This window comes from Odontomachus brunneus, unplaced genomic scaffold, assembly GCF_010583005.1.
Source record: "Odontomachus brunneus isolate Ranch 3 - 2012 unplaced genomic scaffold, Obru_v1 Obru_scaffold_065, whole genome shotgun sequence".
Lineage (NCBI taxonomy): Eukaryota > Metazoa > Arthropoda > Insecta > Hymenoptera > Formicidae > Odontomachus > Odontomachus brunneus.
In genome coordinates this window covers 1,007,398-1,022,504 of record NW_022639515.1, presented here as the reverse complement: position 1 = coordinate 1,022,504, position 15,107 = coordinate 1,007,398, and the positions used below count along the sequence as shown (strand labels likewise).

Below are 15,107 nucleotides of genomic sequence, written 5' to 3'. Positions count from 1 at the left end.
TCTCTCTCTCTCTCTCTCTCTCTCTCTCTCTCTCTCTCTCTCTCTCGTTTCTTCTCTTTTCGTTTCGCTTTTCTTCAGCGATTGTGGGCGCGTAAATCAAACCAAGAGGCGACGCGATAGCGAACATTTTTCGGATTCTTTCGGAAATGTCCTCCCTTTTTCAGCCATTTTTTGACCGCGCAAATAACCCCGCGTGCATCCCGATACTTTTATACTGTAGCCTGCAGTACTTTTGGGAAGACAAGCTGGAAAAAAGGCGAGATATCAGTGTTTCCGCGATCCTGTGGGAATGGAGCCTTTGGGGATGGAACATTGCGTATAAATGTTTGATGGAATTATTTCATTTGATACGGATACAAGATATTCCGCGTAATTTTCGATATCTGAATTATACGTGTATAATATGCATCACACTGGAACATCCGCGAATTAAAAGAGGCAACACGGTGACGTGAATTTCACGATTATTACAATTAATGGAAATTAGAGGGGAAAGGATTTTGTGTAATTTCTCGGTTAATACTGATTTAATCATATGATATATTAAAATAATGATTTAACAATAACATTTTAATTAATTACGAAATAGGGCCTACAAAACAGCACTAAGCGTTGATGCGATAATATTTTTATTAAAAATTGAATAAGTTTTTAGAATGATTCATCTATGGATTTCTAAGGCTATTTCTATCGCTTCTATCGCTTTTTTAGAGTCGCGAAATATACGCTAATAGAAAAATATCTAAGAGAAATAGTAAATATTTATTTGGATGTGTACTAATAATATATTTACTTGAATCTAAATTCTTTTATTTAAGTGAAATAAACAATTGTTTTCATGAAAAGCTAAAGTTTTAAGAGAATGTAGATTTTTTTAATATTTTTCTCTCTTAGTGTAGAAATGAAGTGTTCTTGCAATTAGTTAAAATTTTAATAAAAATATTGTTACACACATTCTCTCTCTCTGCCATTCAGTTCTTACAGGTCCTACTTCGCAATTGGTCTCATAGCCTTTTTATTATTGTTGGTGTTATTACATTTTAATTAAAAACTGATAACAATATGTGATTTATCATCGACGACCAACCAATGCAACGCGGCAATTATTTTTTCATAAATTACCGCATCGTTGGGTGCATTGAAAGCAATGAAAACGAAAGAGGCTGATAGTCCCCAATCCAGTCGCGCGTTACACGCGCATATTGACGCGCGCGCACATGTGTGTATGTGCGTGTGTCGAATAATAACGCAGCGGCGATGGCGGGAAGAAATTGTGTGCTGTTATAAAAATACACTTTCGACACAGTTGCGATTTGACGGTTGGTCGATTGCAAAAATACCGTGGAAGTGATCACCACTTCTCCCTAGCCGGGCATTTTTATTGCGTTGCGCCGCCCCGTGAGAAAGAGAGAGAGAAAGAGAGAGAACTCTTCTCCGTCTTACAGATATTTTCCGTTCCCAGCCGGCGTGCACGTCGTCTGCGTCCTACCCTTTTTACAGCCGCCGTGTTCCGCACCATTGGAATATACACGTAATGGAGGAGACAAAAGGGAGGGAAAACTCGGCGCGCATTTCCTCCTTCGCTCGCGCGCGAAGCCTCTCGCGGATTTGCATGTTATCGGAAACGCGTGCATCCTATGTGCCTAGAGTATCGTTTCGATCATCCCTTATCGAGACGGATAAAGCAAACCCCGTGTCTGTTTCGCGCGGCGAATTATAATCTAAATATTCCGTCCCGCGGCCGTCATCGATCCGTCTCTCACAGCCTGGGACACCTTCGGGTACTGGCTGGAGCACGTTGCGTTTGACGAGAGACGAAATGACGGGACAGGTCTGTCGGAAGGGGACGGTGCGCGCACGATAGCCGGCGGATCGTTGAAATATTAGACCAATCTAACGTTTCGTTCCTCCCCGCAATCGTTCTACGATGATCGCTCGAATGAAACCGGGAGGTATTGAGCGATCGTCCAACGCTCATATGAATATTTTGTCGTGCGGCCTGAGGCCGGATAGTACCGCCTTGGAAGCGATTGAAATATCCATAAGACGGGAAGCTAATATTTAAGCGGAAAATAAAATTAAACACAATTTGCAAGATATCGCGAGCTTGTGCGAATGGAGCGAGCGGCAAAGATAGCGGAATGTACGGTAATATTCCCGATAGAATTTATATTCTTACTCGTTCAAATAATAACTCTTGAATAAAATCAAGGTTTGCTTTATCCAGAAATAGAACGAGTTACGTTCTTTTTTATTTTCGTTATAAATAGAGAAAATAACTTTGTCCGGTTTTTGACGTAATTATGTCAATTCGCAGGTGTGTTTGCAACGAAAGCACGCGGGGCATATGTTCGTGCCCCGCGTGCTTGAAATTATTGTGTTTATTATGCGGCCTAATTTCGCGAGATATCATGAAGTTTTACGTGTTTCACCTTACGGTGCTACGGTAGATTTTTGAATAATAATATCGGAGGCCACGTCAGTTGTGTGTGTGTGTGTGTGTGTTACACGCTAAAACGCACGCAAACTCGGAATATTCCGGAAACATAATTCGACTCATCACAAACGTCAAAGTGCTTTCAACCAATAGTTGGTTGCAAAATTAGATGCGCGATAAAATTATCGCAGCGAGTGCGAATGGCGATTGCTCGCTGAAAAATAGGAGCTCAAGGGGGGTTATTTGGTATAGAGACCAAATATTTTCCCACGGAAAATGTGGCACTCACTTTGACTTGACTATCACACATTTGCATTATCGAAATTTCACTGCAACACTTACCCCGATTGCGTCGCGACGACTTAAAATCCCACCGAAATTTAAATTTAAAATCCCAAAGTCGACCGGTTGAATTTCAAATTCGGCCAAGCTCTAAGTAGAACCGTTGCAGTTGAGTGTGTTGATGCTAGGGGGCGGGAGATAATAAAAGCAAAACAGCCAAGTAAAGAATCACGATCTGTTCGTAAATAATTTCAACGGAACGATACCTTTGAGCGTTCATCTTGAATTTGATGCGCCGCAGGAGTCCTCTTCGCGTCCAAGTGACGCAAGACTGAAATGTCAATGGCATAATTTTACATCTCATAATTATGTTATATCTGGCAAAAAGAACCGCGCGAGTTTTTGGCGAATTTTTGGCGAATTTTTGGCAAGCAAAGTCGCACGTTATCTTTCAACGAACGTCAACGGAGAGAGAATTTCGTGGAAAATTAATTCTCTTATTCAATCTACTCTGTAAATGAATACATTGCACGTTATCAGGGTGTAAAAACCCTGTAAAAGAATATAATCTTATTTTTCATAGATATTTTTTATATATTGCCTCAAAGGAATTTCTCTAAAATCAAAAGCAATTAATCAGTCAATCGATTAGCCAATTTTTGGTGAGATATAAACAACTAGAAAATCGCGGTTGATGTTACCAGAATTCTTGTTAACTAAAATAGAATTCTGCTAAATTTAATCGAAATTTTTTATTTTCTCACATTTGATCGGTAGTATGATTATCAACAGTATATTGTTTGTTGAGATTGCAACATTTTGGACCGTTTATCTCCCAACGATTATGAGAATAATATGAAGATTTTATATTCTTAATCTACTAAGTTTCAAATCGACATATCATATTTGTTCGAACATTTAAAGTTTACAAAATTCTATGGAAACTTTCCATAGAAAAGTCCATCCTATGGAAGGCGAAACTTGGTCGCACACTTTGCTTAATTGAACCAAGCTTTTTCTCACATGTATGTAAGAGGATCTCCTCTAAGAATAAGAGTATATATTTTTCCTTGGGTGTACAAAAATCCAGTTTGCGTGGATTCCCGACGATCTTCCGCTCCCGGCATCCCCACCGGTCATGACTTCCCGCGATCGACGGTAGTCCTTGCCAAATAGTAATCTACCGCGAGGTCCGTCGATTTCTCCGCGCTTTTTCTCGGGATCGACGACTCTGCGCGCTCGTGAGGCAGTCACTCTCCTCGACATTCCGGGAAAACGATTATTGTCAAGGGTGCGCTGCCAGGGCAACCCCTGCGAAGTACCGTACCGTATATACGACTCCATATATATAATACGCACAATCTTTCTACTTCATCCTCCCTTTACATCTCCTTTTTATATCCTTTCAACTCGCTCTTCCATCCCCCGGCGCCCTATCCTTACTCTCTAGGCCCAACGCTCATCCTGCGAACTGTCGACTACGAACAGGGGTAGAGAGAGGTCTCCAGGTGGGCGGAGATCGATAGCACCGCGACCCAGCTTTACCCAAGCAGGCCGGGGAACCCGCCGCTACTAGTTTCCGCGACGTGTGTATCTATACAGGGTGTCCCGCCATTACCGCCCGTTCTCGTCAACCTTTAGACAGCAGGCTCTCTCACGCACACGCAGACTCTTCTCGCAGAGTAAACCGCGGGACGCGTGCAGCGCCCCGATGGTTCCTCCTGTAATTAATTCATTTGCTTAGAGGTGAGATATCATTTTCTCGCGCCAGATGAAATTTTGTTCTAGAATGTCGTCAGGTGACGTGTATTCGATAAAATCATTGTATGGATAATTAATTTGCCAGAATGAAGGCGTAATTGCACGTTTTTTACTACTAACGAATCATATATGACACGAAGATTGGAGGATGAGAGATTTCTCTGGTAATTGGAGTCGATTTATTTCCCAGCGAAATTCTCTGACGTTAAATTAATATTGTGATGATTAATATTCTTGTAAAATTGTGAATTTTGCGAATGTGACAAGAGTTAATTTTTCCGTTAATTGAAAGTGGGCTCAAGCGAAAATTTGTCCGATGTCCCACTGCTGAAATATTTAACGCTGGAAACAGAGCACAAATTCGCGACACTCTTACGCGATGAATCCCGCACAATTTCGCAACGGAATAATCAATTCCAGGATCATCGGCGATAATCAGTTCGTAACAGATATATGTATAACCGCGTTGCGACACCCCGTACATGTCCGGCTCTACAACACGTACGCGCCCGTACACTAAGGAAAAGTAATTAGCTTCTTACGAACGATGTATACACACGTACGCGTGCATGCTATTGTGCCCGACATTACGGCCCTTTGTTCGACGATTACATATTCTATCCTTTGGCAATTCTGCCGCTTCCTGCGGCACTCTCAACGTCGTGTCGGGGGTTTTGTCTCGCGATTACGCCTCAATGACGCGCGTCTGATGATCTGGCGGATCAGTAGCCGATTGTAAATGCATGATTGTCCTCGTACAAGCGAAATATCGATGACAGCGCTGGGAAAACAGACGGCTTCTCGTTGCGCGTCAACTCGATTCGCGAAAAGTTGCCCCGGGAAAATACTTTCCATGTCACTCTTCAATGACAGACTGTATTGAATTTTGGGAAGTTTCTTATTGCGAAATTTTTCGAAGACTATGTCGGAAATTTGTAAGTAAAATTGATTATTCGTAGACGCGAATTTACTACTTTGCGCGATAAGAAAGTTCCCGAAGAGATTGCGGCTCCGTTGTTGCATCTTTTTTTTTTTCACGCGGTTATGGAGGAAATCTTCGTAAAAATTCGCACTCGGGCTATATTTTCGCAATAAACGAAAGTCGAAGCGAAGCACCGCTTTTACTAAAAGACGCTTTTACTAAATGCGCATTCAGGAGTTGAATAAGATCTCTTTCATGCTACTAATCGTCAAACACATTCTGTATGTTGTATTATGCAACTAATTACTAAGACATACAACAGTTCCGAAGACAATCTGGCTCTCTTTCTCTCTCTCACTGAGTAACAATTCATATCGTGTTTCTATCGCGAGTGAGTTATTTGTCCGTTGAATGGGAGAATGTCAACCGAAGTACATTGCATATGCACTCAGAGAAGCACGCGTCATCTTCCATTTGCCAGCATGCCGGGCCCCCCGGAGCTGATAGCACTGCATTATGAGCGGGCGTTGAAAGTTGCCGCGGTGGCAAACTCGAGTACTTAGCGTTGCTCGCAAGACGCAGCCGTAACTTAAGCCGCGGTTGTTTGTGCTGCCAGCGCGAAATTCGTGCCCGAAGCTGCACGATAAAATGTCACGCGTGCAGTCTGTAAGTCTGTATCAATAGTCGTTACTTGATACTTACTTCATGTGAGATACTCAGACTTCAGAATTAGATGTGTCTTTCGGCTGAATCGCGATTACGAATGTAATGTCATATGTATTACGTAATAATTCAAGTGAGAAATTCAGATCTAACTCTAAATTCAAACCTAAGTATTTCACGTGGGAAATTTCAAATAACGACTATTAATACGAGTCTAAATGGCCTCTTACCGCTCTGTACGCGATTCCCCTCGGAAATTGGATCGTTTTCTTTCATGCGAACGATGTTATGAATTTTGTACGTTGCGACTCGAGTCTTATTTTCATATTAATTTTGCAAATTCCATCCAACATGGAAGGATCTTGTATAGGCTGTTATAGTATCTTCTTGCTACAGATGGTTATATTATGTCTTCCTTTTATTTTTTCCATGTTGGATTGTCCTTACAAAGGACTTTGGAATTACTCAATATTTGATTATCTTAATATATACAATAAATAAAAGTATAACAAGTTTAAGTGTATAAAACTGAAATTTGTTATTAGTACACAGCTCTCTCGCGTAGATCGGATTTAGTCGCAAAAAACACGTATTGATTAACTCGATGTAGTCAAGAATCCTATTAAATATTTCAAGAGTTTACTACACATTTCACGCAAAATATAACGCTCGATTACGGAAAAAAATATACAATGCGACGAAGTGTACCTGAATAGTCCGCAATAAAAGTGTAAACATATTACCTGCCATAAATCGCCAAACATCGTTGCTTATCACTGAACGCCGAACGATGACAACAATCAAAACATTGCAGACCTTCAAGGCGGTTAAGTATACCCTCGCACGCCGCGTACTTTCCCGAGTGTTTATTACGTTTTGAGTCGGCGAGCGACACGTATCGCGCGGGCCACGTGTATCGGTATATAATTCGCATTCCTTTCGGCTGATTCGTCGTCCATTCAAGTAATTAAACAGGCTCTTGTCGACATCGCGTTATTTAAGTATCGATCTACAATCTCGCTTTAAGCTTTAAGTACTAGAGAATAGATACTTCCCCAGTGCTAGGAATCAATACTTTTTTTATATTGGTACAGTACTGATTTTCGGTACTGTGACAATACTGTTTTCCGATACTGGCCCTTTTCTATCATCCCAGTATCACACCAATACTAAACCCGTACTGGCATCTGCTACTATGCTAGTAACGTTTACCATAAATCGGTACTGGGCCACTTTGATGCCAGTAGTAAATTCCTACTTGGACAATTGCTTACGACTTAAAGCTTCAAGCGAGGTTGTAGACTGACACTAACAACGTTAAGTTGTTTCTTTACTAACACGTGCATTTCCGATCTAATCATATTTCCGCGAGTGTCAGTGTCAGTGCCGGAGTAGTCAAGATGTTAGATTGAAAAGTCAAGATGGAGACACAAGACGTCAGCATGTGGACAGTGATACATCATACATTTCAAGGTGTGTGAAATCATTTATTATCTTTAACGGACATTTGACGAACTTATAGAGAACAAAGAGACGCCAAAATCAAAATTTAGGCCGGCATTCGTAATTTATCATCGTCATCATTTGACAACTAATTGTAGTTTCATGAATTTCCGATTATTCTTCAATCTATATTAAATAATTCTGAAATGAGTCTTTCTTTGAGACTTAGCATAGGGAAAAGAGTAAGTAAGCGCATAAATACAAATTTATAAGGTGGGACAATTGCATAGCATTATATATTACTGTATTATTATATATTACTGGTCTTTCAAGTTTGATAAAATTTACAGGATTAATGTATCCAAAATTTTGACTCGAGGTCTCCTTTCTCTGCGTTCAACTCAAATATGTATTTTGTAGCGGTAAATTTACTTGATATAAACTCTTGTTTGCGTGATTTGAACTAACATGTGGAAATATTTGCATTAAACTCGAAACTTGCGAGTGCAAACAAATCGTAATTAAGCTTGATGTTGTGTATAAGTCTCGCTTGGCACTGAAACGTTTCTTAAACCGAATCAACGAAACTGGAGAGAGAATCCATTAAATATATTCTCCTTTATACGTTTCGCGATATGTACGCATTAGTTTTTTAAAAATAAAGATCCTTAATTTTTTCCATAGATATTTATTTTTACTATGAGTCACCATAGAGCGCAATATTTTTTATCAATCTATTTAGTATAACACTTCCGCTTGAGGAAAATCTCTCTTTAAAACTTCGTAATTTTCGATGTGAAATATCCGAACGAAAAAGTCTCGGGGAAAATCTATTAGGTAAACTTTTATTTGAGATTAACGGAGGAAGAGCTGTATTTTTCTTTTCTATTTGTTTACACTCCCGCGGAGCTTGATCCCCCGAGATCCTCGTCATTGTCAGTAATTAACGATTTAAGAATCGCGGCTGCCGTACGTGTCTTAATCGACGAAGAGCCGTCTCCGAAAGAGACCGAGGAGCTCGTTAGACGTTGAAGTCGAACGCAACGACAGTTTCGATTCAGTCTGTGCATTTTGATTTTTAGCAGCTATCTCGTGACGCAAGCTGACTTTGTCAGCGCACACCCCGTTCCGCGAAGTAGCGCAGAACATAGGTGGTTAAAGATCTGTTTTCGCAAGTAACGTTCGTAGTCTCTTTGCCGGAGACGCGCGAGCGATGAGGCGTTTCCGCTACAGGAAGCACGGGGAACGAAGCATGTCCTTGTGCTCCAGTTACGTTGAATCGGCTTAAAAACACGCGTTGTACAAAGCGAGATTGTCTTGCACGACAGCGTCGTTCAATTATGACTCGTTCGCACCTGTGCGCTTCGCGGAAGGGGGAGGACGCTTGAAGTACCGTCATTGTTTTCGGACGATATGTCGCTCGGTCCGCTCGCGCAACTGGAAACGGAATAGACACGGAAGCAAATAAAACGCGGATACGATGAGAATGGGAGGCAGGACTGACACAATCGTTCCGCCGGATGAGATTAAAGTACGGAAACATGTCTGGAGAGCGGAACTCCGCGAATGAATCCAGATTATTTCTTTCCTTTTTTTTTTCTACTCGATGAGACGCGCATTGCCAATGAAACGCTTTTTATTGTAAGAATTGAAACTCCTTGGCAGGAGTCTGTCTCGTGCGACATCTCGAGGTAGAAAAGAGAGGAAGAGAAGATACGCGCTGACAGCAGTGATCGTGAAAGCAGGTGTGATCGATTTAGATGTTGGTCGCACGAAAACTCGCCGTTACCATCAAATTAGATTAAGAGCAAATCGCGTGTAATCTTTTTTAATTCGCCCATTATCCCTCGGTCGCTTGAGCACGAACACGCGCGCACACGCCGCTCTAAGGATTAAACTTCACCAGTCATATACGCCACTTTGACGCGTTAGCGTAATGTGTTACAGCTGTGCATCTTGCGAACGTTCCTTGGTAGATATGTTCCCTGGTTAAACGTTTAATTGGAGGAAACGCCGGCGATATAAATTTTTCTAAAGCACATCTCTTTTCTTTTCCCCGCGGAAAATTTTCTTTTATTTTCGAAAGCTGCACATGACAGAGCAATTTTCTAGCGTCGTTTATCTCATAAACGATTTTACTGTACGTAAAATTACACAGGATTCTTGGCGAGCACATTGTGAATCCAAAATTGTGTTAGTTCTGACTGAATCTCTTCCTACATGTTTCTTACTGTTTTAAACCATGTCATTTAAGCGTATTGAATTACCATTTACACGTCTTAAATGCGTTAAACGGCGTAATTTAAAACCGCAAGAAACCGCGCAAGGAAAGTTTCAGCCAAATTACACACTTATGCCTTTAAAAAAGTAACACACTTGGGTCAGCGTAACTTAAGAGAGGCAACTGAAAATGTAACTTGCAATTGCAGATACAAATTAGAGAAATGTAAAATGTTTTGTCGAATTTTTTGTTGCGAGTACACAGAGTGCAGAAAGTTCGTTAGAAATTACGCGATGGCGCGACAGGCAATTCGCCTTGTTGAGTGGATTATTCGCGATAAACGATGAACCCATTCTCTAACATATACGACCGACGTATCGATGGAATTAGGTTTCACCGTATGATTAGTACGCAAGTTGAATCGAGCTACGTGTTCGGCATGACGCCCGACAGCTTGACAATCGTCTGTCGTTCTCTGGCTTCATGCCCGGCATTTGCCAAGTCGCAATTAAAGTATCGTTTTTGTCGAGCCGTCCGCGTTTTATCAGGGAACTCGGGATTGCTTCACGAGAATCGAGTCGTGCAAATACCGTGCCAGTGACGATATACCGGAAGAGGATCGTTATCGTCGTCCAATGACACGGTCGCGATTACTTCGACCACCATGTGAGATGCGAAGTTGTCGCGATGTGAGGATCGTTTGTCGTGCGTGCGACGCGTCCGAATTGCGTCCGCATTGTTTTTCCTTTATTAGACAAAGACAGACATATGATTTAACTGTAGCGTCAGTTTTTCAATAGCAGTTTAAACTTGGATTCAAGTTTAAACTCTATTCTAACAATGATTTTTTTTTTAACAGAGTTTAAGTTGAAATCTAAGTTTAAACTATCATTGAAAAAAACAGGCCCTTAGAGTTACCGAGTAACTTTTGATCCAGACTCTGAATGAATGTCAAATTTTTTACAATTGCTTTTAGATGCAAAATAGATTAATCTCTAATTTCTTTAAAATTTTTTAGATATGAGCAATACACTTTTAAGATTCCGCCGTAAGACGCGCCTTCACTGTCTGGGTATATTAGGAATTAGTGGATAATTAATGTCGCCGTGAGTGCGACGTCGAAACACACCTGCGAAGGCTCGACATCTCTCAGGATACGTCATGATTATACCACACTCTCTCTCTGAAAGAGTGAGGAAGAGAGTTCCTCCCTTCCTCACTCGCTTTCTCTGTCTCTCTTCCTCCCTCGCGGAGCCGGAGAAAAGGATTCCGCCCGCGCGATATTCCGGAAATGCAATCAGCCGTAAGGAGCTATCCTCTGATCCGGGATTACTCCGGTACGAGTCGGTTAGACGTGATTACTAATTTCCGTGGCGCACGCACATGCTCTGTAATTAATGTGTCCTCCGCGAGAGTCGCATCGGCTTGTATAACCAAGTGAGCCCTCCGCTCCACAATTACGCGCCGTGCAAAAATTGCGAGGGCAGAGGAATTCGAAAGGTCAGGATGTTGCACCACGAGCAAAATAATTTCGCGGGTGCGAATCAGCGCGCGCGAACGGCCGCGAATTTTGAGGCGAAAATAAGAGCTACACGAACACTCTGGAAATCGATAGAGGACGGGGAAAAAACGTAATCCCGATAGGATGAGGGAACACACCTTCGACACCGCGTCGCGTCCATCGTCTCGTCGACACGCAACGTACAACAGCTCGATTTTTCTTTTCTCTAGCACAGAGACTCGTGGGTTAATTCCGCTCGTCTTCGGACGCTCGGCACTTCTCAAGACGGCGAGGGGAGACCACTTCGTTTCCCTCTTGTTATGCTCTTATTATACCGCTCTACTTGGCACTCGCCGTGCCTCCAATCGTCCGTAAAGTGCGCGTCACGTTCTACACCTGGAACGAGCGACTGTTCGAGCCCGGCTCGTTCTCGTACATATCGTCGATCCATTACGCGAGAATTATCGCGAGTCTCAATAATGGTTTGCTCGTGTATCTCGGTTACAGGAATCTGACAGGAATAAAAATTATGGAAGTTGTACAAAGTTATAAATTAATAAGAATATGAATTTTTTAATACATGTGTCTATTAACAATATCCAAATATAAAAATATTAGACTTTATGACTTAATATTAACATCACTGGGTACATTTCAATTCTGCGAAAGAATCATGCTTCAACGATAACCATATCCTGGCTTCAACAAGTGTGATTTGAAATCAGTATCATGCATTTTTTATTTATTAGGGTAATAGTTATCGGTTTTTACGGAGGGATTTTCTGCAAATTTCAAAGCCACTTTTTTTTTATTTACTTTGCAAATTCTTTTAGTGAAAAGATTAGATTTGGTTTTTTATAACTGCCATTTTGCGAAATGTTTTTTATTCAAAATCCGCTTCATGAACTGATAACTATAATTTGAACAAATAAAAATATATTTATACTGATTTCAAACCACTCTTGTTGAAATCAGGATGGTTGAAACATGATTTTCTTTTGCAGAACAGAACTGAAATGATGTTTTAACTTTTACAATAAAATTTAATTTTTTTTATACCAAGATATTGTTAAGTATATTTAAAATAGATACACACACATTATATGTGTGTGTGTGTGTATAATAAAAACTTTATACACTTATTAATTTACAACTTTTCATAACTTCTTAAATTTAACCTAATTTTTACTCATGTCTGGATCCTATAACTCTTTAAGCAAATCTTTAATTTTCTTTTAAATCAATGTTCCTGCATTGTTATACTGAATCTCAATTTTGTTTTTTTTTTATTCGTATGATTCGAGTAAATAAATACAGGTGGAATAACGACGGAAGATTTATTTTATTGTCGCGGATGGGGATGTATTCTGCTTCAATCTGGTGTAAGTCGTAAAGAGATTTATTGCTCGCATGTCGCGTCTGTCTGCGCGCACGTACTCGGCATGTAATTAAAATTATTCATTTCTTCCACCGGCCACAGTATTATGAATTCCCCTCGTCCTCGACTCTCACAATTAGATCGTTAAGCATCGCGCGAGATTATTTGTTAGTTCGATACGTCACCGGGATGTGGACAATAAATTTATAAACGACAAAGCACTCATGGAGTAAGGCGGATAATAGCGGCGCGAAAGGTGTAAAGGTTGCCGGAGAGAATTATAGTCGGCGCAGAAGCGTATGTTCATTTCATAAATCAAATTATGCGGCGTAAGTGCACGGAACGCGCCTCGCAAATATTGTGGAACTATGATAATGTACGCCGATGTGCATTCCACATCTCGAATTAACGAGCTGCCGGGAATATGGCTGTACGCCTCTTCTCTCTTTCTCTCTCTCTCTAACTCTCTCCCCATTTCTCCTTTCCTCCTTCTCTCTCTCTCTCTCTCTCTCTCTCGTTCAATCTGGCTGAATTATGGAAAGACCGCGTTACGCGCGCCCAAATGAGGTTCGTAATGAGAACGTTTTTCCTCGGTTTCGCACGAGCTGACGTGCGATACCACGTCATCATGAACGAAATCGCGTGACCGATTCGCGACAGAGATAGAGCTACTGGTTACGCAAACGCTCATTTTACTATCAAATTTCGCCATATTTGGCATAGCGTGGAAAGTTTGCGTCGACATACGTGGTCGAGTTTAAATACAGCGTGTAACGACAGGTCGACTTGTTTTTCGCATAAACACTCTTAATCAGAATAAGCATATACTCACGATTAAAAATGGAAGTACCGAAATAATAACACGGATACCTAACTCTGGACATTCTTTTTGTTTAGGTTTTTAAATACAAATATTTGAACTTTCAACGTAGAATACAGAATGTCTGATGCACAAACTGAGGACAAAATTTCTCCACCATGTTGCAAACAACCACATACAATTTTGAATTATTAACTAAGGAAGATTGGCGAATGATCACACGCGACACGGTAGACGTCGTTCGTGTTCACGGACACGCAGTAACATTCCTTATAAATACTGAATGCTTGAAAATGCACGTAGAATGCGTAATCGAAGTCATCAATATCGCAAGAGAGTTTATTTGTTTTTTAACGACGGTTTTACGTCACATTTACGTGACGGAGCTCATGCCTATTCCGGCCATTTGTAGTTTTTCCAGATTATTTCTTTCCAGGCGTATTTTATACGTGTTCGATATTAAAACGCAACCAGACTGTGTATCGTGGTGATTTCAGTAATACCTCGTGTCTACGTATAACAGGCCGCTGCAAAAATCGATAATCCCGGGTTTCGAGCGACTATGTGTTGTCGCGTGCGGCTTGCTCGTTACGCCGTATCATAGCAGCCACTATTTTTTCCTAGATATTGCAATTCAAATTACCGATACAGTTTATCGTGTCCTCGCGGTTAATATCCGGGTCGAACCTCGCATTATGATAATCTAAAAAACAAGTAAATCGGGCCGTTGTGTGCGTACATATTAACCAAGTAATATTACACACTTAAAAAGATACAATCTTTAATCTTTATTATTATAAAAATATAATCTTTAGGGCGCAATCTCTCTTGCATTGGCTTCGAGAGGATTTTTCTAAAACTAAGAGGGGAATGTTCTTAGTTGGAAGAATTTTATTTACAGCATAAAGTTTACTCGTATAATAACATTTTTTTCTAGTAAAGTGGAATTCTGCTTCAAGTAAACATATTAATTAAAAAAAAAAAGAGGAAACAAGTTAGAATAATCTAATAGATTTCTGATTGATAGCCTATCTCGTCATTAGAATAGTCTTTTGATAAGAGTTTTTACTTAGAATATGGGATCACAGGAAATAATACCTTGCAACTACATCGAGAGAAAGAATATCTAAAAAATAAAAAGTAAAAATAACATATTTACTTCACTCAAAATTTTTATATTCTATTTTCCTTTGAAAAATTTTATATTTGCAAAATTTTATTTTATTAACAAAATTTTATCTTATTTATATGAGAAAAATATTGTTGAAAAATATTTTATATCAATATTAGTGTCATTAGCGCTCGCCGCATATTTTTCTTTCATAGATACTTTTTCGCTCAATATAAAGTTCTTTTTTTGAGTATGAGGATATTTTCCTTTCGGTTTTAAAAAATCCTCTTAAGGCCATGTGTGTAAGAGGATTCCGTTGAGAATAAGATTATATGTTTTTGGATGTATAGTTGCTGTAAACGAGTTCGCGATGCCGCGTGATCGAGTCGCACAGTTATGCATTAGCGGCTGATTCATCGACCGCGTTATGAATGATATATTATGCGCGAATCGATATGCCTCTTCTATGCACGCATAATTAACAAAGAGTTCTGTCTGGCGGCTCTAAAGCCGATTTGTGGCAGAAGTGACCGTCGAAAATCCTGCAGTTATATATATTGGATTTTAT

The 15,107-nt window shown here is 40.3% G+C and overlaps 1 protein-coding gene across 4 annotated transcripts in view; it reads left to right on the top strand.

The window, feature by feature from the left end:
- The window catches only part of LOC116846483 (neuronal calcium sensor 2), a 219,177-nt gene that overhangs the window by 67,863 nt on the left and 136,207 nt on the right, over positions 1-15,107 (top strand). For 3 of the 4 annotated variants that reach the window (XR_004378504.1, XR_004378505.1, XM_032820364.1), the window contains exon 1: positions 7,221-7,538. The exons of the other annotated variant lie outside the window; for it this stretch is intronic. Coding sequence is in view for 1 of the 3 variants with exons in the window: in XM_032820364.1 (XP_032676255.1) it covers positions 7,487-7,538 (52 nt within the window). In the remaining 2 variants the exon portion in view is untranslated. Of the gene's footprint in view, positions 1-7,220; positions 7,539-15,107 lie in introns of those variants that run through there. 4 annotated transcript variants of the gene reach the window in all.